The 26,446-nt window shown below is 36.0% G+C and overlaps 1 protein-coding gene across 1 annotated transcript; it reads right to left on the bottom strand.

Annotated features, from left to right (window-relative positions):
* Window positions 1–23,081: 23,081 nt before the first annotated feature.
* On the bottom strand, window positions 23,082–24,451 carry LOC127803167 (zinc-finger homeodomain protein 1-like). Its single transcript, XM_052339220.1, has one exon. It carries the CDS (start codon window positions 24,131–24,133, stop codon window positions 23,405–23,407), a length of 729 nt encoding a protein of 242 aa, XP_052195180.1. The 5' UTR covers window positions 24,134–24,451; the 3' UTR covers window positions 23,082–23,404.
* Window positions 24,452–26,446: the final 1,995 nt, after the last annotated feature.

Here is a 26,446-nt window from a genome sequence, read left to right on the forward strand (position 1 = left end):
GATTCATTTTGATATTCTTGATGAGACATAAGTTAGAAGCTAGGGACATTATTTCTAAATTTTTCTCTATGGTTGAGACACGATTTAATACAAAGGTAAATAAATTTAGGTCAGACAATGCACCTGAACTGAATTTTCATGATTTTTTTAGTGCCAAAAGGGTGGTTCATCAATTTTCTTGTATAGAAAAACTTGAACAAAATTTGGTGGTAGAGCGTAAGCATCAACACCTCCTTAGTGTAGTTAGGGCATTGCTCTTCCAATCTCGAGTTCCTATTCAGTTTTGGGGTGAATGTATTCTCACGGTAGCATTCTTAATAAATAGGACTCCTGTTTCTTTATTGAAATATCAGTCTCCTTATTAGCTTCTTTACCATTCACCAAAGGATTACTCATCTTTTAGAGTGTTTGGTTGTCTTTGTTTTGCTTCTACCTTGGCTTCTCATAGATCCAAAATTTCCCCTCAAGCCACTGCCTGCATATTTATTGGTTATCCCCTTGGTGTGAAAGGTTACAAACTATATGACATAGTCACCAAGAAATTCATTACTTCTCGGGATGTTGTATTTCATGAAGAGGTTTTTCCTTTTCACTCCATTGTTCCTTCACAGGTTGTTGTGGATCCTTTTCTTGATCTAGTCATACCTTAACCTGGGCTTGATATGCCTTCCGTTAATCTAATTACATATGATTCTCCTTCTTTGATTGAATCTCTTGACAACCCTACTGTTTTCGCACCTTCTGCACCATCAACTCGCAGGTCTACTCATGTCACTCAGCCCCCTTCTTATCTTCAAAATTATCATTGTCATTTGTTAACTCAAACATCAACCTTTCCTTCGTGTTCTTCTTATCCATTAGCCATTATGTTTCTTATTCTACTTTGTCTCCTTCTCATAGGCACTACCTTCTCAATGTTTCTTCTAATTTTGAACCTCAATTCTATCACAAGGCAAGTGCCCTATGCTTACTGAAGGGATGCCATGAAGGCTAAGTTGGATGACATGCATTTGAATAACACTTGGTTTGTCACTACTTTTTCTCGGGACAAGCATGCTATTGGGTGTAAATGCGTGTATAAGATCAAATATAAGTCCGATGGTTCAATAGAAATGCATAAGGCATGTTTAGTGGCTAAGGGGTACACACAACAAGAGGGTTTGGACTTCTTTGCCACTTTTTCCCCGATAGCTAAGTTGGTTATAGTTAAGGTTCTCTTAGCTTTAGTTACTGTTCATAATTGACCTCTTATCCAGCTTAATGTTAATAATCACTACAAAAAAAATGGCATTTAGCGGTGGTTTTTAAAACTATCGCTAAATCAGCTGTCGCGGAGCATTTAGTGGCGATTTTCAGCAACCGTTGGAGTAATTGGTGCAAAGTTGAATTTTTGAGGTGGTTTAAGAACCATCGCAAAATAAGTGATTTAGTGACGGTTTTGGAACAGCTGCAAAACAAGTGATTTAGTGGTGGTTTCAAAACCGTAGCAAAAATTCAAAAATTTTAAATTTTCCCGCCCATGCCTAACACCGCGCGCACACATGCATGCCACGTGGCAATGCTGGAAATCAATTTTTTCTAGCATCCTTCCCTTTCCCCAGTTTCGAACCTGAGACCTCCCCTACGCGAGTACGCACGTGAAACCACCTGACCTACGATGCCTCCTTACTATATATTCGCATATATAAATTATATACTAATCCAACAATTATTTTTTAGAATTATATTTTATATTTTTTAATATAAATTAAAAATAAATTAATTGATTAAAAAAAAGATTATATATATTTTTTAAATTTCTTTTTAAAATTATTAAAATTTTATTAAATTTCTTTTTATTTATTTTAAATTAAATTTATTTTTATCTTTTTATTTAATTTTAATTATTTAATTATTTTATGAATTTAGTGGTAATTTCTCAAAAATTGGCACAAATTTAATTTAATTTTTAATTATTTTCTAAATTTAGCTGCGGTTTCTCAAAAATTGTAGTAAAATTTAATTTTAATTTTTAATTATTTTTTGAATTTAGCAGCAATTTTTGAAAATTGCCTCAAAATCACCGCAAACGTAATTTAATTTATTTTTTTATTATTTAATTAGTTGTTGAATTTAGCGGTGGTTTCTCAAAAATGGCCACTAAATTTAATTTTTATTTTTAATTATTGAATTATTTTCTAATTTAGCGACGATTTTTTAAAACTGCCATTAAATGTTAAAAAAATAGCCATAAAAAATTAATTTTTTTGTAGTGAATGTATTTCTTAATGGGGATCTTTTTAATAAAGTATATATGGAACTTCCACTTGGGTATCAGCCTAGAGTTGTTGTTCCTTCTCAAGGGGAGAGGTTGGTATGTAAACTTCATAAATCAATCTATGAGTTGAAAAAGACTTCACGACAATAGTTTACCAAGTTTTTCAATGCCTTACTTAAGTATGGTTTTATCTAGTCCAAGTCTGACTATTCCCTCTTTATTGAGGGTAGTGGGTCTTCTTTTGTGGCTTTACTTGTTTATTTTGACGACATGATTATCACAAGTAATGTTACTGCTGCCATAACTTCTCTTAAAGAGTTTCTTCATGGTCAGTTCAAACTTAAAAGACCTTGGACGCCTAAAGTACTTCATTGGCCTTGAGATTGCTCACTTTTCTAAAGGTATTTTCTTGTCCCAATGACATTATACATTACAGATTCTTGAGGATACGGGTTTCTTATCTAACAAACCAACTATGGTTTCTATGATTCCTAATGTTAAATTGAGTTCTACTGATGGTGATTTTGTTGAGGATGTATCTACCTACAGATGACTCATTGGTCATTTGCTTTATCTTACTATATCTTGTCTTGACATTACTTCAATCTTCTCTTAGACAAGAATTGTTTTTCTCTACTTCTTCTTCTTTGCAGATTCGGGCATTCTTAGATGCTAATTGGGGCTCTTGTCTAGACACAAGACATTGTATCACGGGTTTTTGTATCTTCCTCAGTGATTCTTTGGTTTCTTAGAGGGCTAAGAAGCAAAGTACAGTATCTTGGTCTTCTACAGAGGCTAAATATAGGGCTCTTGCTGCTACAACCAATGAGATTATATGGTTACATTACCTTCTTGCTGATTTCCAAGGTTTCTTTTCTCACTCATGCTATCTTATTTTGTGATAATTAGGCTGCAGTTCACATTGTATCCAACCCAATTTTTCATAAGCGGACCAATCACATCGAGTTGGATTGCCATTTTGTTCTGGATAAATCGGCACGTCTTGTTTTCAAGTTATTGCCCATTCATTCTATTCATCAATTGGCATATTTGTTTACCAAGCTTTTACCAGCTCCTCAATTGTCTCTTTTATTGTCCAAGATGGCTGTTATGGATATTCATAGTCCATCTTAAGAAAGAGTATTAGCATCTATAGTATTTTGGTTTATTTTGTAGTTTGAGATAGTGGTGTATTTTTGTTGTGTTAGACTTTGTTAGTTAGTTTTATTACTTACTGTTGTTTTAATCAATGACATTTCTGTAATTAGTCAATAGGTTTTGGTTTACTATTTAAGGTTGAGATCTAAATGAATAAAGTGAGATTGATGAAGCAATTTTAATTCTCTCTCTCACTCTAGTTTTTGTGTTAATAATTACATTGTACTCTTTGTACATTGGTTTGGAGTTAGTTGTTTGGTTAGCCCAATTTGTGTCCTTTTCTAAGCCTGCTGCTTAAGCTCTATTTCAATGCATGCCACTCGAGATGGTTTCTTTATATCTAGCACTGGTTCTTAAATTTAAAAAAAAAAAAAAATCAAAGAAAGAAAGAAAGAACTTTGGGACACTTATATGTTGTTATATATACACATATATTTGTAACAACAAAATACAAACCTAAATATGACATGAGAACCCTCTAAGGTAATTTCCTAGGTTTTTAAGGTGTGGTTTTAGATCCTTGTAGTCGTCACCCACTAGTCGGTCTTCACCACTAACAATCATTGTCTTGTCGTTGATTTCATGGGCTTTGGAGAATTGTATTGTGTCGGGTTTTTAGGTGGTGTTTCTTATCCCTTTCCTCTAGCCTCTCTAGTTATGCCTTCTCTATCAATTTCCTTTCTTTTCATCTACATTCTCTTTTGGTTTTGGTTTGGATCTCTATTAATGTGAGGCCTTGCCCCTTTTGGACATCTTACTTAACACCTTGCTTTTTGTTGGGATGTTATTTATTGCCTAATTATAGCAGAATGTTTGTCCAATAAATGACTAAGTTCATTTAGTAAATGCCACAGTAATAAATTCTAACTGTTTATCCCACTAGAGTTTACTTAATCCTCAGACCTCTTCTCATGCTAAGTTAATCCCTTCATACACTAGTGGGTGGCACCCTTATTTTCATCTTAATCAAGGGAAAGCTTTTGTTGAACTTTCAAAAGCATGAGGATCGAATCTCAAATCTTAAATCAATGATTTAAATCCTTTTTAATGCTCAAGATCACCATTTGTGGCCATTCCAACTCATTTTCAACCTTGGTTGAGGATCAATTCTAGCCTCGCTGCTTCAAAGCTCTAGGCTTAGAGCTTGGCCTACCTAAGCTCAGTGGCCAACCTTGCTAGCTTAAGACTTGGCCTTGATTCGGCTACACTAATGCTTTGTCCTTAATCGTACTTAGGAGGAATCAGTTTTTTTTTTTTTCATGAGACAAAATAACAACTCAATCATAACTTACAGTGCATTTGTATTTGAATGTCAAGATTTAAGTTACATGCTTTAAGCTATATATATATATATACTATTCAAATCAACCATCGAATTAATAATTTTTCTAAATACCCACCCTAAATTTTTTAAAAATTCTAAATTTTGGATATATTAGTAGATGAAGATAAGGGTATCAGGTGATTGACTCTTATTGCCGAAAACCACTAGCCATAGTGGCAATTCCCAGTCTATTTACGTGTATTGGGTTTGGCCAAAAGTTTAAGTTTAGATTTATGAAATTTGGCCGTTAGATTTTATTAGTTTTTTGTGTATGTTGATCGATAGGAATAATGGTGTTGAGTGATTGCCTCATATCGTCGAAAACCATCTGTCATGGTGGCTGGTGGCGATTGCCAGTGCTTTTTTCAGTATTGGCCGAAAATTTAAAATAAGATATATGAAAATTTGACCCACTTTTCTTTTGTGCATGTTAACCTCCCTTGACCATTTCTTTAACTATGTTTTAATTAAAAGGATTAATTTTTTATTTTTTGTTATAAATTTGTCAATTACATATTTGAAACTATGGCAGAAAACATATTTTTCTATCATGAAGTTAGTCAAGATTCGACTATGTAATTGAATTGGAGATTAATGATTGAATGACGGTCTGTCATGAAGTTTATCAAGATTCAGCTACACAATCAAATTGGAGATTAATGATTGAACGACAACTTAATTGTGTATATTAAAAAATAGATATTTAATAAAATTAATAATGATATTATTATGCGACATTATTAAAATATAAAAATACGTTAATTGTATAATTTATTGATATATATATTTTAATATTATATTATTTTTAATTTTTTTATATTATTTAATTTTAGACAGAATTTAAAGTTTTAGGGTTTAATTTTTGCCTACCCAGCCTAAAATTTCTGGCTTCGCCACTAGCCATTGGGATGGTTGGACTTTGTATCTACACACACACATATATATATATATATATATACATTTATAGAAAAATACGATTTGGGTGAGCTACACATCTAACCAATGAAAACATTTGCTATAGATAACATTTTCACTAACTAAAATTGCAACAAAATATTTAAAGATTGTAATGTTGCCTAGAAAAATACCCAAGAATGGGATGAATTGAGTAATTTTAAAATTAATAATTTTAACTATTGTTGAAAACTCTTAAATTTATGATCTAAATAGGTGGTTATTATAATAGAAATAAGAACAATAAAGTTAAACAACTACGAGGAATAAGAGAATTTTATAGAAATTTGGTTCTAAAGAGCTTAGTCTTATCTCTCAAGATGAAACTTGAGGTTTCACTAAGGAGAAATAACAATAGTTTTTAATTAGAGTTAGAATCAACATACAATCTTTTGTCTAAGTAAGAATCACTAGTACACTGTTAGTAAATACAATCCCCTCACATAACAAGTGAATAAAAATAACAAATTTACAAGTAGAGACAATTTCAAACAAACCATCAATGATTGAGAATTCTACCAGCTAGCATACTTCCAGCACTTTGATCTTTTCCACTCTTGTTTGAATGCTCTTGCAACAATTTGTTCTGTCTATTCTTGCCTTCATACTCACCCTATATGTACACACATTTCTACAGAACTAGTTGTTACAAAGAGGGGTAAGAAGCAATTTCGAAATTAAAAAATTCAACTTTTTCAAGTTGTAACTGAAGTTTTTCAGCATCTGTAGATATCTTAGTATACAATCACATAAATAAAAAATTGTACAAAAAGCTAATAGAGAAAGCTGATGAGATAACCTTATATCAAAATTAGTCATAAGCTTTTTGAGATAAAAAGATCGTAGATGTTAGAGACAAGAAAATCAAAATCTGTAAAAGTAAAGTCAAAACACTTTTTCTTTTAAAAAGAGATTTTATTTTTTGCGTGAGGAAATCAAATTATAATTTTAAGGTACAAGGTGAAAAACATATTGAAAAATATATCCTTGGGCATGCAACAAAAAGATGTAGAAAACAAGGTACAATTAGAAACAACCATTGGTCTTTAGTCCACCTATGGGACTACTTCGGTGGACCAAAGTTGTCCAACAACCGATCGCATAGCTTCGGTCAAAGGCTAGGTTGACCTAAGATAAGAGGCTAGCATTCTAACCAACTTCAATCGACCAAAATTTAATTTCAGTCAACCTAAGTTGCATTCGAGCATATACAAACATTTTACCATATATCAGTCGAATTAGGCTAAAACATTAGTTGATTTAAGATACATAGACATGAAAAATACATCTTTTACATTACAAGAAGCTGATAAAATATATCTGTATCATAAAAATATTTTTGTTATCATTAAAATCTTATTTACTTACCCTTGAGCGTAATGTATAATGACACATTAAAAATCACCATTAACTATTAATTATATTATCCGAGACACAATAGGCGCACAGTGCCGATACCAGGTGCCATTTCTTTTGGTGTATGACTTTCTAGGTTCATTGCCCATTAACAAATAGATAGTACCAAAACACCTTGATTCATCACAAAATTCTTTCCATATTCTGATGATGATATAAAAGATCTTGGGAAGAGTCTAGTAGTGGTCCAGGACAATACAAAATGCAATGAAGTCTAATTTCAAGTGAGCTTATAATAGTTGACGATTACCATGTACTATAATAATTCCGTCACTCAACGTCTTGATCAAGTGAGAGTTATGGAATGATAAACTCACAAACTTAGTAACTATGTATCAGATCTTATCAGCGTAACTAGTTGACATCTCAAGAAATACTTCCTTAATTAATTATACTGGCCAAGGACATTCTCGTCACATTAACAGTAGATCCCTAAATAGGCAAGTTGAAATGGACACGAAGAATTAAAATAGCTATGAGGCTAATACAATTAGCTATGAGAATCTATCACTACAAGAAAAACAGTATTTAGCGATGGAAATATCCGTCACTAAAACATCAAAATCTGTCGCTAAAAAATTCAGCGATGAGCAGCTTTCCGTCCCTAAAAATGGCGTTGCTAAATTTTAGCAACGAAATTTAGTGACGGCACAAATCAGTGACGTAAATTTTCGTCGCTGATTAAAAAAATAAAAAATGAAAAATTATTTTTGCGATGGAAAGTTTTCTGTCACTAATATATAATAAAAAAAATTAAAATAAATTAGAATTAGCAACAGAAACAGTTTCGTCATTGACTTTTATTTTAAAAAAATTAAAATAATTATGGCACGCGTTGGGCAAACATGTGCGCGCGTCTTTGCCTTGCGGGCGACATGTGGCTTCATCTCTATGCGCTAAGCGGCGCCCCCTTAAGCCGTCATGTGTAGCGTTGAGAAATTAATCCCAGTGCAAACTCTTTCCCTTCCCCTCATCAGTTTCGATCTCTAGTCCTTCGTGTAAGCCTGCACGACCGTCCGAGCTGCAAGCCTCCTTAATACATATACTGCACATATTAATTATATACTACATTTAGTTACCAGTCGTTTTAATTTTATTTTAGATTAAGATTTTAAATTTTAAATCTTTTAAATTCATAAATTAATACTTAAAAAAATAAATATTGTAAATTTTTAACTCAACTAATATATCACTTAAATGTTGTAATTAATTAATCTCTTAAATATTTAAGTTTTATTTGATTAAAAATTAGTTTAATACATATTTGTTATTACAAATTTTACAATATCATATCAATTTACATATTTTGGTTTGTAAATAAATTACATAAAATATGCATTTAATACTAAAGAATTTTAATTTTTATTTAATCCTTGTTTAACACATAATTAATAAATTTTATTTTTTAATTGCTTTTTTTCTTTTTTAGCGACGAATTTGACAGTCGCTAAAATTTTTAATTATTAATTTAATTTTTTTAATTATTTAGCGTCAGAATATTCCGTCATTAAATTATTTTAATTTAATTAAATAAAAAATTTAAATTTAGTAATGGGGTCACATTGGTCGCTAAAAAATAATAATAAATTAAAAAGAAAAAGTAAAATTTAGCGAAATTTAGCGATGGGATCACCCCATCGCTAAAAAATAAAAATAAATTAAATAAAAAAATTAAAATTTAGTGACGGGATAACTCCATCGCTAAATAATAAAAAAAATTAATAAAAAAATAAAATTTAGTGATGGGATAACCTCGTTAGTAAAAAATAAAAATAAATTAATTTTTTTTAATTATTTAGCGACTGAATATTCTATAGCTAAATTTAAAATTTAATAAAAAATATTTAAAATTATTAAGTGACGGAATATTCCGTCGCTAAATTTAAAAAAAATTAAAAAATTTGGCTACGGAATATTCTGTCACTGGGACGTCTCTAATTAGTGACAAAAAAATTTCGTTGCTAAATTCATCACTAAATTACGAATTTTTTGTAGTGTATCATACATTACTAGGAGGGTCACAACCTACACAATAAGAGAAACCACATAAGATGCCTCGCTAAGAGCCACATTCAAACATGAGAGAAAAGTAAAGGGGAAAACTAAAAATCTGACAAGACCTTAAGGGAGAGAATCAACCCATAATACAAAACCTTGTAAAAAAACATAAAAAATAGGGTGAGATCATAAGAGTCCTTTTGTTAGAGAGCTAGATGTACAATCATATGTTTTTTTTTTTTTTCCTGTAAGTCAGAATTTCATAAAATGAAAACCAATGTTGAAGCAAATACAAAGGCCAAGGCAAATCCTAGACCACCAAAAAAACCAAGGGGAAAATAGAAATAATCACCCTTTGGACCAAAGAAAAACAAAAATAAAACAAAAGGACAAAAACATAAACAAAAATAAAATATGTAAAAGATATAAACAATGCCCAAAAGATAATCACTGAAAGGCTTTAAAATGGACAGGACATGACTAATCCACTGAGATGATCTCTAGCAAAGGCAGGACTGAACAGAACATGAGCCCAGAATAGCAGGGCCTCAGGTGAACATAAGCACATAAGGCACTAGCACCAAACATGAAACCACATGATCATATCAACCATCCTCCATAAGCAATAAAACAACAACTCATTAGAGAATAAAAAATTGGTCCATCGGGAGTCGCTAGACATAACGAAGGGCTCTACAAAGATGACCTGAAGCAAACAGTTGCCAGACTGGCCCAAACATCACACTGGATCTAATGCGCCAACTAAGAAGCATATCTCTTCTAATCTTGAAAGTATCGGTTGTTGCACTCATTCCAGATGGAGTACACTAAAGTGTGAAGCACTAGTCTGTTTGCAATCTGCCACGGACCCTTGCCACTCCATATAAGGCCTTCCCCTTAATAAGGATTATTTGGTGGGCTTATTTTTGATGATCTTATTCCTCTTTTGCAAAGATTACAAGTAAAGGAATAAGTGGGAGTAGGTGAGTCACCACTAGTGCTATTCAGATTCAAGAAAATCACTTGAAATGGTGGCCTTAAGGTTAGACGATCTCATAATAGGTTGGCTAAGAAGGATGGGGTTAGATGCAAAGGGCAATGCTTCACTAGTCTTAAGTAGTCCAACAATACTCTTTTAAGGTTATAAGGATCTTACGGGAAAGGACTAAGTCCATAGCTTTAAAGGTGTTGGAGAGGCAAGTGATACCATATATAGAGGTGATTATCAAAATGAAGGTTAAGCTAAGAAAGATGAGGTTTAAAAAACTTCTTTCTTTGATAAGGAAGGGGTTCTTGGTCATTTAGTTGGATGTCTCGATGAAGGATAATTTAATTGTAATGACCCATTAGAGGGTCTATAATTTATTTGAAAATTATTTAATTTTCTATTTAATTAGTGTTTAAGAGATTTTGCCAATTAATTATTTAATGTGACAATTTAGAATTTTTAATTGAGAATATAGCATTTAAATGATATTTAATTATGTGGAAATTAAGTGCAAGGGCATGAAGATAACTTTAGAGTTTTAAATAATAATTTCCTATTATTAGGAATTATTTAATTAGAGATATTATGTAATTGAGAGAATCCATATGTGAGAAGGTTTAGGTTTGAAGTCTTTAAGTTAATTAAGAATAAGGACTCCCAAATATAAAATGAGAAGGACATGGGCTGCTAGGGCTATTTATTTATCTATATAAAGGCACATAAACCATAGTGTTCTTCACGTCGCGTGAGGAGTAGAGAGCTAAGAAGTCTGTGAGTTGCAAAAGTTGCTTTGCATAGGAGATCTCATTAAAAGCATTTGATCAGATCGAGATCACAAGACAAGTATCTTCCCTGTAATCCCTTCCATTACAGGTTCATATTAGTTTTGTTTTCAGATTATTCCAGTTCTTCGTTGTAGTTTTCAGATTTATATCAATAGGCAGAGACGAATATATATATATATATGCGTGTGTGTGTGTGTGTATATATATGTGTGTGTGTGTGTGTATAATAGTGAAGTTATGAGCAAGTTCTATTACTCTTTCTCCATTTTGGATTGTGAGTTATATTACTTCTTCTCCATTTTGGATTGTGAGTTCTATTACTCTTTCTCCATTTTGGATTGCAAGTTCTATTACTTTTTCTCCATTTTGGATTGTGAGTTCTATTACTCATTCTCCAATTTGAATTGCAAGTTCTATTACTCTTTCTCCATTTGGATTGCAAGTTCTATTACTTCTTCTCCATTTTGGATTGTAAGTTCTATTACTCATTCTCTCATTTAGAGTGCAAGTCCTGTTATTTCTTCTTTCTTTAGAGTTGCAAGTTCCTTCATCCTTTTATTTCTTTTAGAGGCAAGTTCTCATATATGCATGATCTTTATAGCAATTCAATTAAATATTATCTTTGAATCATCCTTAAAGTTGTTTCATATCGATTGGGATTTGTTTTTCCAAGATTTTATTTAGAATGGTGTAGAATAATTAAGTTTTGTTACAGATTTCAGTCTCTGTTAGCGTTCATGTTCGTTAAATTTAATTGCAAATATCCGAATGGGTCTTCCCATATCTGGATGAGTTAATCTATGTATGTGAGTGTCATTCAGATGGGGCAGTGCCTATCCGAATAAGTGAAAAAGATTTATGTGAGAGACATCCGGATGGCCTTGTTCATATCTGGATGTCCTTTGTTTGATATTCGGATGCTTTGATCCGCATTTAGACGAGTTCAGTGATTCCTTGAGAGTGATATCCGGATACCTTGTGCTGTATCCGGATGTGTCTATTCCATTATGAGTGATATCTGGATATATTAAGTCATATCTGGATGTGTCCCTTTGTTTTTGTGTGTGATATCTGAATGTCTTCCTCAGTATATCCGGATGGGTTAAGTTGATATCCGGATGTCTTGTTTCATATTTGGATACCCTTCTCAAGTTTTGAACTTCATATCCGAATAGCTTCTTATTTGAACGCCAATGTATCCCGATGAGTTTTTTCATATCTGGTCTTTCCTCATATCTGGATATCATTTCTAATATCCGAGTGGCTTTTCTAGAAATCCAAGTGAACTTCTAGTGATGTTTTAATCCAAGTTTTTCTTTAAATTAAAATATTCAATACTTCTAAATGTTGAATTCTCATGCCAAGCATGATAAATCTAAAATACCCATACCATAATATAAAATTCATAGAATCTTTGTATTCAAATATATTGAAAATCAGATGACATGTTTAGTATTTATTATGACATGATCAACATTATTATGTGGCATTATGTACATACATTCTGGTATGAGCATGAAGCATGACTTTATATGGAGTACTTTGTATCGTGTGCTAGCATATATGTGAGCATTGCATTGCAATATGTGCGCCAGACGGCTAGTCCACGGGGATCCCACAGTTTTAGTTATACCTCAGATATGAGTTGCTTTCCTGGTGACGACCAGAGGGTTAAGGGCATATTGCCCACAGTATGTGCTTATAACTTTTATGTATGTAGGATTCAGATTAGTCAGGTATGTATTATCAGATTATGTGGGCCTATGAGCCAAAGTTGCATACCTGCATTTATTTCTAGTCTATGTGCATTACACTTTGTAAATGCAATTTTTCAATGATTATTATATCTCTCAGTATCAGAACAGTTAGTATTTTATCAGTATCGATATTTTTTGATTCAGCTTCAGTTATTCTTCCCAGCTTATTATTTGCTGAGATTTGTAGTTCACTTTGTACTCTTTACCATTCCAGGTCATAGCAGGAGAATACCAGATGTGATGCCTAGCAACAATGGTCAGTAGTGTGTGTATGTGGAGCCGTTCAAGATCAAAGATGTTTGGGAGTTTATAGTGTCTTGTCAGTTAGGATTATTTTATATTTCAGTTGAGGGATTTTTCCTTTGTTAGAGTTTATGGTTTTCAGTTTATTTTAACTTAGAGTTTTTATTTCAGTTGATTGAGATTTTCAGTTATGATATCAGATTTCAGTTTATCAATGAGTTTTATTTTATTTTATCTATTTTCCCTGAAACACCTCTTCTTGGGCAGTCCTAGGAGAGGGGGTGTTACAGTATTGGTATCAAAGCGGTGTTTTGAGTTGTTTCCTGTACACACATAAGATGTTGGGTAGAGTTAGGACTTGTGTTTGTCAGTTAGATAAATTGGTCTAATTAGCAGTATTCTAACCCTAAGTGGTGATGTAGGAAGATGAGTAATAGAGGTGGACGACCCCATACTCGCAGTCAGGCTGCTTCTATTTCAGACGAGGTTAATTTGATAGTTTGTTTATTTTCTAAACAGGTTAATTGCATAATTCATTGCTAAACAGGTTATTTTCTGCTTTCAATATTGTATGTTGAATTACACTGTTTTGTCTTTATTTTCTGCTCCTATTTATTTACCTTTGCTTGTCTTTATTTACCAATGTTTGTGTCTTTGTTTACCATTTTTAAGTAGCATTTTTAGTGATTTTAAGGCTCATTTGTACCAAATTTTCAAACAGCGGTAAATCACACCAAACCATATCGCAAATGTGGTGCGGTTTAGCCGCACCCAAACCAAACCGTGGTCTGGTTTGGTTGGAAAACCGCACCAGCGGTTTAGCGTGCTGAAAATGGTTCAAATCGGCCAAACCACACTGCGCACACCCCTACGCGCGGGCCTTCTGATGCCAAAGTCATGTCATGATGCAGAATGCAGATTTTGTATGGGTTATGTGTGAAGCTTCAAATGTGAATCTTCGAGTGGGTGTCTTCGGATGGAACTGGATGTAACGACTCGCTCCCACTTTCGGGCGCCACTGGTAACTAATCGACCGGATTACTCACCTGACGAAACACAACTGAAGGGTTGGACTATGTTTCAACAGGAAACGCCTTAGATGGGAACTAGGCTTCGTCCTTTCCCTCGCTTTACTCAGGAATCGGTCCCAACTCAACAAGGAAAACTTAGCGGATCGAGACCGAAACCCGAGTGAGCTTCACCTCTCTTCAGCTCGCCTCATAGCAAACTAGAGGTGACCCAGGCATAAAGCTAGCATATCAAACACTTCGCTGAGTATTGGGGATTTATGAGAACATACATCACTGATATTGACTCGGCCGAACTTGGCTTCGACAACTAAGGCCACATATACATTAAATCATTTCACAATCGCCTGTCACACCATGGTGATTACAACAACTAGATACATCTAGTGCTCAATAACGCTTACATTCAATCACATAAATACATGAATGAAAATACAGGAGAGTACACATCCACACATCTTGGGCAACGATGCTAGTTGCCGCAACAGTCTCTCGGCACCATCCCTGCTTGCATTGGGTCTTGCATCATCTACAACATGAGGTAAAACCTCATGAGTCATAAAGACCCAGTAAGGGTGCAATGCATTGAAATATGAATATAATCATGTTTATGTATGCCAAATGCATGCAAATGAGGCTAGGCCTACTCATCCTCACAACCCTCCAAGGTTTGAGGCATTAACCTATCAGCCCTCGTAACACTAGTCCTCCATATGGCCACAGGTCCACTAGATCTCGCATTACGCAAGTGTTAACCACTACATGCAAATGCAACATAAAAATATGATCAAACACATTTACCAACTTGCAAGGCCACCTCCACATATGGCCATCCCTTACCTGGTTCGAAGCCTCATCTCTGCCTCGGCACAAACTCCAACCTGAATCTCAAGTTCCTCTAGGATCACGGCATTCCTAGTAGAACCTAGAGGCAAACACACAAAACCCAATTCCATTAACATCTGGCATTAAACCAATGCTCTCAACTTCGCCACACATCGCAAAACTCACCGGACAACAACTTCCAATCAACCCCACCCGAGGGTTAAACCCAACCAATGCTACATAGTTTATTATCTCATTTAATGAAAATAACTAGGAAAAATTAACTCAATTTATCTTGGTTAATTCTGGAGAAGACATCGAGAAAACGCTCACCCGGCGTTGCTTCTTTGGCTGCAAATCTTGCGCCTAAATCTCATTCTCGGCCTCCAGCACGCTCCTCGAGCCCCAAATTAATTTCCAGAACTTTCCTTAATTTTTTTCTGGAATTTTTGGTTATTTTTCCTTTTTTTCTCCTTTATTTTATTTTATTTTCTTTTTCATTTTCTCTTTATTTTTCCTTTCTCTTCCTTGGATCTTCTTCTCCCGCGCGGCACTGTGCTTCTTCTTCTTCATGCATCTGGGCAGCCTTGCGCATGGCCACCCGCTGCCTGGCTCGGACGCTCGCTGCCGCTAGCAGCACCGCCTCCAGCTGCCTCCGACTGCATCGACCATCCTTGCTAGCTGCCTCCGTCGCAGCAACACACGGTCGACAGCTCCCTTGCGCGCTGCAACCCGCGTCCTCCATGGCTGACCTTGGGAGCTTGCTGTTCGGCCACCCCAGGTCGTCTTCGGCCTAGCCAGCAGCCACATCGGCCCCTACCGAGCTCATCGACTACCTCCATGGCTGCCACCAGACTTATCGTGGCCCTTCCAGCTCTGCCTAGCGAGCTGCTTGTGCTGCCATGGCTGCCTTCGCTGAGCCACCGCAACCAGCCACCCATAATTGGCCTCCGATGCTGCTTCCGGCCACCATCGACCAGCTGCGATCTCTCATCTCTTCGAGCAAGCTCTCGTCCTCACTCTCTCGACTTTAACTCTCCTGAGCCCTCTCTCTGTTTCTCTGACTTGGCCATTAAACGGTAGCCATGGCCGCTGCCGCCTTGAGCTCTCCCTCTCTCGCCATTTTTCTCTTGGACAGCTCCATCTCGTTCTTATCTCCTTCTCTCAATCTCTCTCGCTCGGCTCTCGTTTTCTGCTCTCTCTCTGGTTTGCTTCCTCTCGGCCATTTTAAAATGGCAGAGGCGTACACAAGGAAGCTTCCCCATGCTTATATATATATATATATGTACTAATTACATATTTAACCCACTAATTTTTTCATAATTCCACTTAAATAATATAATAATTACACTTAGGGATTTTCTATAATTGCTCTTGGACCCTCCCAAGATTTTAAATTATACCACCAAGCTACACCAAATCTTGATTTATCAAAAATTAATAACTGACCGCTACTCAGGAATATCGACCTTGTCCCTGCACCTGCATGGGACCTTTATTCGACTCGAAAACATTTAAGGGTTGCCTTACTCAGGAAACCGAACCTCCCCTAGGGTCCCCTCAGCTTCCTGGAGGTCCCCTTCGATTATTCGATATTGGCACCCACTCGGGTTTATACATATTTTATTCAAAAAATTATTCCCGATCGGACTACTTCCAGCGTCATTATCCTCATCTCGAGACGCTCGCCAATCCCTTGCTCTCTTCTCTGGACATCCAAGTCCCGAGGAACTCCCAGCCGCCAATTCGGCAATTTCATTAATTAATTTCTCGAGATTGACTTTCAGACTTCCTGGATCACCCGTGGTCCTGACAAAATAATCCAAATTTATTTATTTTCAATACCATGTAATATCGGGTATTACACTAGATCTAAAGTGCTAGGTCTGGGTCTTCGGGTGCTAGATCTGGATCTCAAGGGCATGAACCCAGATGGCATTTATAGCCTTCGATGGCTGGGCCAGGTGGCAAGGCAGGACATATGGCATGCTAGGGTGGACAAACTCTTTGGGAAAAAAGGCTATGGATGAGGTTGGAGGGCCTGGAGGTACCTTCGGGGACCAAGTGCATTGAAAAGTATCCTTCAAAAACAAACTCCCTCGAAGACCTCGAACACTTTGGGTCTTCGGGGTTTAAGGCTACCCCTGCAGACTCTTTGGGGGGAGTCTCCAAGATGAAGGGCTTAAGGGCATGGCTATTTCAAAGACTTTCGAAGTCATTGGGTGATTTGTGCCCGGAAGACTCTTCGGGGTCTTTCGGGTCTTTGGCCTTCTTCGATACTTCCTTGGATTTTGGTTCGGGTTTTGCTGGCTAGGTTATCCCACAACACTTTCTAACATTGTACACTACTCTATTTGGTTGGTGTTGTTGCTTTTGGTTTCAAGTGGCTTTCTTTAAGTTTTCCTGGTGTGCTATTGCTCATTTTTTGGCCTTCCTTGAGTAGATTTTGCTATGTTTGTGTTTGATTTTGTCTTGGTTTCTGCTTGTGCAATTTTACTTTTGTGTTTTGTTATTTTTTTCCTAAGTTGGGTTTTGTTTTGGGTGTTGGGTGAGTGGTTCTTGTGTCACTTCTTTCCTGGTTTGGTGGTGTTATTGTATTAAGTTTCCACTTTTTATCACACACACACACACATATATATACACTCCTTGAAGGCTTCTGAATTGGTTGATTGGATTGGAGCTACCTTCTTGGCTTTTTAGACAGATTAACATGTAAATTTGTGAGTGGTAGTCCTAGATTGTGGCTCTTCTTACATCTAAATTATTGTTCACATATTCCATAAAGAGGTAACACTACACTGTCTCAATAGAGGTGGATTATGTTCAATTAGTGAGTTTGACTTTCTTAGGAAAAGATGTGGGACCAATTGGAAGGTGAGGCAATTGAAGATTCAAGTTTGATAGTTTGCTTGCTATGAATAATGTTGGACTTAGTCTTATATGATGGAGTCCTGTTTTTACTTAGTAAAACTGAAGGGGGAAGGGGAAGTTGAGTTTAGATATCAGCTTAACTTTGTTCAAAGGGATTGAGATGGAATGTGAAGGCTAAGTAAGTGTATCCTTAACATCCAAATCCAATTGGAGAACAAGTTGACTTTACCTTTACGTTGATCATATAGTATTATTGCTTTCAAGTAGATTCCTTTTTAGAATATAATGGGATGGTGGGGACTTCTCGGGTAAGGTAAGATAGAACATGATTAGGATGACTATCAATGTAATCTACAATATTTAGTTGAACATAAACCTAACCTTGAATTTCTTCTATGCAAAATTCCATTGAGGTACCTCCTAAAGTCTAAGGTATCTTAGAGTAATTATCCTTGCTTAATTTGCTGACAAAGGAATTTTGCTCCAAAGTTGGTTATGTATGCAAATTGTGGGGTATTTAATAGTAGGTTTTAGATTAGTATAAGAGTGAACTTGTTGACAAGGGGTTTGAAATGAGAGATTCATTAGTAGGCTAAGGTTGGGAGGGTTATGTCACTTTTTTGAAGAATCTACCTCTTATGGGGATGGGATTTGGGTTGGGCTTGTAGAAAACCATGAGGCAAACATATTGCAGATGTGGGAAGCCTTGATGAAAGGGTTTAGGAGAAAGTTGAGAGTGTTCACGTTGAAGCATTTCAAATAGTATGGTCCTCTCATATGAAATAGTTAATTAGGGTTAATAGGTTGTTACCTTTATTGTTTACCCAAACCTCTAAAATAAGACTTCGACTGAGGTCTAGATGGATGTGTGCACACACAACCACGATAGTCGTGAAAGTGTCATGAACCAAAATAAAGGTCCCTACCAAACGAACAACTTTCCAAGCACTAGGGGAGATCCTTTTCTTGTAAGGGGGGAGGCCTTGTATTTGTATCCAAGGAAAAGCCAACTATTGTGGGGGGTATTTTTGGGAGCCATCTTCTAGGACCACAAGTGTCTTGATGATATATATTCTATGACACACAGTCAATAACCATGACACAAGTTTCTTGATGATTTTTTATGACACTAGGTTAAGAACCATGGTTGTGTCGATCAATGATTTTGTAAAGTGGAAGGAGAAGATGCTTCGATATGGGTAAAAAGGTGGTTTGCCTTCAAAGTTTTTAAGAGTTGTTGATGATAGCCCTAGTAACCTTGGGGTTAAAGTTTTCTATGGTTAAAATGTGTTCAACAAGATGGTGCTCCTCTAGGTTCTTGGTGTTAGAACAAAATTGGGTTTTATTGAGGTTTTCATAAATGATTGTTCAAGAAAAAAGAATTTGAGGGAAGAAGGGGGATTCATGAAGGGTAAGTGGGGTGCAAGAAGAAAAAATAGACTTTGGAGACAATGAGAGGAAGAGTTATTATGGGTCTAGATAGGCACGAAAAGGAAGAAATTATAGTGAAGATATATGGTAGAGTAAGTACTGACCTAGAGAAAAACAAATCTATGATGGTTAGGAAATGATTCCTTCTCTCCATAGAAAGAGAGAGTCACAAATTGTTTTTGTTTTTCAAAAAAATTATCATTAAGATTAAATATTTAAATTATAAATAAAATATATTAAAAATGATAGATGATATTAGATATTCAACATCAGCCCTTCCTAATATCTCAAATTCTTATAATATTTTCTAATGTCTAAAAATAAAATAGAAAGGCAAAAAAAAAAAAAAAAAAACCTAGCCTACTAAATTGGATTGGCTCATCCAATCCCAGTTCTATTGATCAATTTTTTGTAGTCAATCAAACTAGTTTGTTGATTAATTCTTTATATTTTCAATCGAACTAAGTGACATAGAATCAATCGACCCACATAAAAAAGTCTCAACTCAATTGTTATTTATAGAACGTTAATTAATTTAAAAAAGATTAAAACGTATTTGACACAAAAAACTATTTAACTTATTTTTAAGAATGGCTTAAGTGATATCCACCCCTTATGATAATTACCAAATATGACTCCAACTTTCACATGCCAAATCAAATAACTATCCAACTTCTTTAATTTCTTATATACAAAACAAAACTTAAAAAAAGAAAAAGCTATCCAACTTCCTTGGAACTTTTAGGAAAGGCAATCGGTGATCCAAAGGAATATTTATAGACCAACACATTTGCTTCTCATCTTTCAAGGCTTTATATATTGCTTCCTACTTTCAATTCATCATCATCTGTCATACATGGCTTCCATTTTCTCACAGAATATTTAGTTTCATCTCAAAAGAATCAATATTCTTACCCCCCCCCCCCCCCCCCAAAAAAAAAAAAAAAGAAAATCATTAGTTTCTTACAAGTTTGTAGGCATTGTGATTATTCATTAAAAATGTACTTATTATTTCCTGTTTCTCAATATATGCGTAATTAATTAACCAAATGGGTTATTTTTTAAAAGGTGTTTGGATAATGTAAGTAGGAAAATAGTAATCATTAGCCACCTATCTAGTTCTCTGAAGGCAAAATTGCTAAAGCCATCTAAGGATGCAAAGTGACATGTGTGTGACCACATAGCAAGCGTTCTTTATACCTTTCTTTCTTCTGGGGATTATATTGTTGAAAACGATATATCTATCATTAAAGAGCTGAGAAATCTGAATATAATCTCGGGTTGCAAGATCTTCATGGAATGAGGCTCAAGAATCAAGACGATTTTGAAACATGACAGTTATAACAAAACGATAAAAAAAAAGAAAGAAGAAGATATTTTTATTGCTGGTTTGACAATTAATTAACTTGTTATCATCCCCAGTTAAAGATTAAGTACATGAAAACATATATATCCAGAACCAGAAGTATTTGTATCTCCATCTCCAATACATATATAGTCATAGATCAAGACTTCTTTAATATTTGAGAATGGTTTTATAAATGCACCAAATCGATATGGACAAATTTGAAGTGAGGATTCAAAGCAACAAAAACAAAAAAAAAAAAAAGTAAAAGATTGCGCGAAAACAGATGGAGAAAGAAAGGAAGCAAAATATTCCCATATATATTTCTCTTGTCATTGTGGGCCAATATAAGCACCCCATTATTATTAACGTTTATATTACTGGTTTTCTGAAAAAATTAATACGTAGTGTTTAGGTAGGTTTCCTAAGAGATATTTAAAATTTAAAAGAATTAATTTGAGATATGTTTGCTACGTGGAGGACTACCGACGTGACACACCTTAACAGGACATTCATGCCACTCGATCCAGATGTTGAGATTAAATACTTATCCTTCCAATTTCGTATCAATTTCTCTACCAAATCATCCTGCAAGTACGTAGATAAACTGCCATGGAGATTTGAAGGGCAGTTCGCAAAAAGAAATCTGAAACATTAAGCTGTGAAAGGGTTGATTTGATTTCATGAAGATAAATTTTCTCAGACCGGAAAATCAAGAAAATGGGACTTCTCTTAAAACGGCGACCGACAAAGGCAGCGTCGTAGGTGAAGATGAAGCATTGATGAACCATCCGCTTCTTTTGCTAATAATGGTGACGACGACGACATTGATGAGATCAGTTACATTAAATGCTCATTTTTGGTAGAAAATGTGCGTGAGAGCTGCTCAAATATGGCTACCAAATTTTCCGAGGAAAATCTGCATTATGTCGAATATTATTTCTTCGCTGAACCGGTTGAGATTTGTACAGAGAGAGAGAGAGAGAGAGAGAGAGAGTGAGAGAGAGAGAGTGAGAGAGGATTAATCTTTGAACAAAACAAAAATATGACAAGGGGAGACTGATCAAAGTGACACAAAAGCAACCTCAAATATTACAGTTGCTGCTGGGCATGCATTTACTACCAAAAATTGAAGAAAACGTGGATGATATGATTGTTTTGACTGATTGCCATTTTGGTTTATAGTTGAACCGAATATGCATTCACAGAGAGCTTTTGGACAGCATTATCAAATCTGGGAATAAATCTGGCAACATCAAATTAATGCTTTCCTGCGATCAAAACCCTTCATATTGAAGGGTGTAGTTTTAATAAGCTTGAAGTACGCACCCCAAAAGAAGCAAGTCATCAGAAACAGTAGTACTATGTCTTGCAAGTAGACTTAATTCATCAAAACCCAAATTAATCAATGTTCCTATATCTTATTCTAAAACAATGAATCGCCCTGATCATAATTGATCCAATGATTCAGTTGAAGATGTGTAATTTTAGTAATAACACACACACACACACGCGCGAGCATATTAAGAGAAAGGAGATGATAAGGGGCCTCTCTCTCTCTCTCTCTTGAATTCAAACCATACCTGAAAAGGTCAGAGAAGTCGCAAGTTTTGTTGCACAGAAAGCTTGTCTCCTGGGAGGCCATCTTTTTTATATATATATATAAAGATGTACATGTATAAATAGATAGATAGATAAAAAAAAGATAATGAATTTTTACTACTTGTTCCAGTGCCCACATGTTTCCTCTGGAATATCAAAATCAAAAAGGGGGAGAGAAGAGAGGAAATGAGTTTGAGGCCAAGATAGCTTTGGATCTATCGACTTTCTCGAACATGGACATATGCCCCCACATTAGGATTTGAGTTTCCATGGTAGCAGCAGACTACTGTTTTCTCTCATACACATTCACTTTCCCAAGAAAAATATATATACGAGGAAACAAACAAGAAAACGAGAAAGAAAAGATATAAAAAGAATTGGTCATTAATTTATGAGATATAGTATAAGAATGCAGATGAGATCTTCCCTTCCCAAGGTACAGCCATCAATGATCAAATATTTGGTCTCTACCTTCTCCCCAAGAGAAGGTCAATCATACAACATCACACAAACCCATATAGTATATATATATATATATATATATATAAAGGATTATATTCTGAAGTCTTTTTTTAAATAGCGAAATGTATCTCTTATTTCATATGGTTTATATATAAGAAAAACAAAAGGTGTTGAAAGATCAAAACTTTTACTCATAATTTTCATAGTAAATGCAATGCAGTCCAGGCAGGAGAAGTGAGAGGTGCAATGAAGGACCAGGTAATTAGTTTGCAGCATTTATGGTGGGAAAGCAAGCTCTTAAAAGAGATGGAGATGAAAGACCAGAAAATAATTAACTGCACGCATGCAATGGCTGTGAGCACACATAAATGAAAGAAAATACTGAGAACCCACAAAAAACATAAGCTTCAAGTCATTGGAGAGAGAGAGAGAGAGAGAGAGAGAGAGAGCAAATATGTTGAATGCGGATCGGCAAAATAGGATTCTCTTGGATGATGATACAAAACATGGGTTTAGATGTCAAAGTGAAGATGAACAAAGCTAGTTTCTGCTAGACTCAACCATGCCTCTAAATCTCTACCTTTATCAAACACATTCAGCACACAACTTTAAAGCCATAAATTATCAAACACTAAAGTCGACGAAACTAAATTGAAAATTGCTTATCATCAAGCAGCCCCACCTAACCATATGCAAAATATACATACTCATTGTTCCAGTACAAACTAACCAGCTCGGAGAAATTCTCAAACCAAAGAGGAGAAAAAAACTAGAGACAAGAAATAGAGATAAACCTAACCTAATAGCAGCCTAATGCATTCTCAGCCATAATCGCAATTTTGATTCTAACACTTACTCTCGCTGTCCCAAATAGTAGAATACATATACGAAGGGGGAGAGAGAGGGAGAGAGAGAGAGAGAGATGGAAATAAATGTTTGTTGTTGGGCGGTGGGGCTTTTCTAGGGTTTCTTACCGAGAGTGTGCTTGTTGTTGTGCATCCAAACCTTGAGCACGTGTCGCCTGACCCCAGTCTCGTCGCAGAACTGTTGAACCACCGCCTCGTCCTGCTTCTGGATCCTCCACCCCAACCGCTCTGCCAAGCCCAGCATCCTATCCTTCTGCTCCTGCGTGAACTTCGTACGAAACCTCTTCTTCGACGACCCCCCTCCACCGCCGCTGTTGTTCGTCGGGTTCGAAATATCCTCCTGCTCCTCCCGGCTGTGAGACCCGCCTCCCCCCCCGCCCGACGTCGACGGCAGCGCCAACGGCCTCTGATATGGCGCCACGTGCAGGTAACCCGCCGGCGTCCTGTAATAAGGCGAGAACTGCTGGTGCGGGTGCGGGTGGTGATAGTGAGGAGGGAAACTGAAGGCCTCCCCGCCACCGCCGCCGACACCGGCCGCGGAATCAGAGTCCTTGCGGTGGAAGTTGCGGTGGCAGTTGCAAGCCGCGCACTTGAGAGCATCAAGGCTCCCCTCGGGCCCCGCCGGCATGAACTCGCGGCAGCCGTCGACGGCGTGGCCACCGATCCCGACGGCGTGATTCTTCAGACACTCCCTGTACTTGGGCTTCCGCTGGTCGGCTGGGCTGCCCGCCATTTTGGGCCGAGACGAGTTGCCAAGCGGCGACTCATAGTTACCTCCAATCTCAATCTCCTCCTCTTGCTCCTCTTGTTCCTCAAACTCCATTCTTACTTTTCTTTAACTCCTCTTTCTTTGCCTAATACTAATCCCCACCTCCCACTAATTCCACCCCTCTTATATACATATATAAAAAAAAAATAAAAAACCGACCTCTCTCCGCTCACCGGCGATCAGGGCTTTCCTGGTTCACCCCTAATTATCCGAAACACAAAATCAATAAACTCCAATAGAAGAAGAAGATAAGAGTAATACGGAGAGTGTGGCCATCAATTCACCTCTTTCTGCAAAAAGGGAATTCATAGGCATTACCCGTTTCTCAAAACTGCCTCTCTCTGTCTCTTTCTCTCTCTCATCCTCCACCCCCCTCCTAAACCCATAATAACACTGGCTTTTGTCCGTAGCCAGCCGGTGACCGGCAACCGGGTGCAGCCTGTAAGCCAGCCCTGCAAGTAAGTACAGATTGGAATTCAACCTCCGAATTCTGTAATTTACTGCTCGGTAAAAAAGAGAGAAATGAAATGTAAAAAAGTGAGTGAAGAAGAGTGAGGTAAGATTCGTCCGGAGGGTCAGAGAATGGCGTGTGGGTGCTCTTCTGCGGAGCACCCTCCACGCGCTTCCTTCCCCACGCGCCTCTCGCTCCCACCGAAACTTTGCACGCATTTCCGTACCTGCTGTGTCTTCGAACTGACCTCACGCGGGTCCCACCTGTGTTCCAGGCCGCGCGTCCGTTCCAATTTTTATTTTTTTAAGATATTATTATGACCTCGATTTGTCGGACATATCATGCTTAATTTATTTAACCGTTAAATTACGCAACTCATCCCTCACTTTCGGGATATTGCATGTACTATCCCCAAGTTTGGAAAATTAAAGTTACTTTCCCCAATTTATTTTGATACTTCATGATTTTTTTCCCATAAGTGAATGCTATTGGGAGTAAGAAAAAAAAGAAGATATTTTAACCTTCTATCTAATAGTTTAAATATTTAGATAAAATAAAGACTAAAATTTAATATATAAATACTAAAAAGACAAATCGTCTAGGTATTTTTATAACAAAAATATGGCACTAGCTAGAAGTTGCAAATGTTGAGGGCTATCAAAATAGTCAGCATGAATAACCAAATTTATATGTGGACCACTATTTAGATTTAAGGATTCAATTATCAATAACAAAGTGCACCTATAGTCAAAAACTATGAAACACCATTGTTGTCACCTTACCATGAATAGATCCCATGAGATGTTATTTTATCACTTATTGCTGCCATGGCTTCTATTATGCATCTTATTTACTATCTTTTAAATTTTGTTTCTCTTTTTTCTTGTTATTCTTCATGTATTTTTGTCTATCGTCTCATTTCTTCTATCTCTTTTGTTTTTTCTATTTCTCTATTTCATCTTTTCTAATACGTCATTCTTTATTTATTCTATTTTCTTTGTTCTGCATAGCCATTCGCCCTCATCATTATTAGGTCTTTGCCTTGTTATCTTCCCATTCTCCTTTCTTTTTATCTTTCTCAACTTTTTGTTAATGATTTTTCCCATTCTCTTAACTATCCTTCTTATTTAATCGTAGGACTCGATGATTGACCCATGGAACAAAAGATGATAAAACCCTAATGTTTGAAACTTTTTGAGTTGATATTACCTAGAAATAAAGTCCATACATTGCACATTGCTCAACCTCTACTTCAATGAATAACTTGTTGCCTTTCCAAGTATGCACTTTTTTTACTTCCTTTGGATTATTGATAGACATGATTAGTTGGGGGTTTGTGTTTTGTTTCAAGGGAAGCTTTGACATTCTACGCAAAAAAGTGTTCTTGTGTTGATGTGATGGCTTACCTTTAGCTATATATATTCGATGGTTGTGGTTAGGTGAGGTAATGACATTTATGTCCTCTCCGATTGTCACAATTCTCTTGGGTCATTCCTTTGTGGTCCTTACATGAGGTGTGGTTTTTGCTTATTTTCTATATTCTCAAGTTGATCTAGATATTGTCTTAGGATGAAGCTTGTCTTTAGCACTTTACTTCGGTAGAGGTTTCCTTGGTCTTCAAAGGAGTAGTGCTATACCAATAATGATAGACTTTTTCTTAATCTATTATTTGGTCTTTTAGTTCATTCTATTACAGTCACAATTGATTAGATAGATGTTGGTGAAGTTTGAATGTGGTTTCTACCCTTTTCATAACCCTATGTGGTCATTTTCATCTCCTTCATTGAGTGTTTGTAAGTTAACTAGATTAGTTTTTTTTTTTTCTTACCCTTTAATTACTATGTTTGTTTCCCCTAGATCAAGCCTTTGCCTAATGGTTGATTGTGCTAGGATTTCATATTGGGCAAAACCTTCTT

Source organism: Diospyros lotus, chromosome 6 (assembly GCF_014633365.1).
Source record: "Diospyros lotus cultivar Yz01 chromosome 6, ASM1463336v1, whole genome shotgun sequence".
Lineage (NCBI taxonomy): Eukaryota > Viridiplantae > Streptophyta > Magnoliopsida > Ericales > Ebenaceae > Diospyros > Diospyros lotus.

Bases quoted from the DNA above. Each gene is read 5' to 3' on its own strand.
- LOC127803167 (XM_052339220.1), bottom strand. From the start codon at position 24,133: ATGGAGTTTGAGGAACAAGAGGAGCAAGAGGAGGAGATTGAGATTGGA.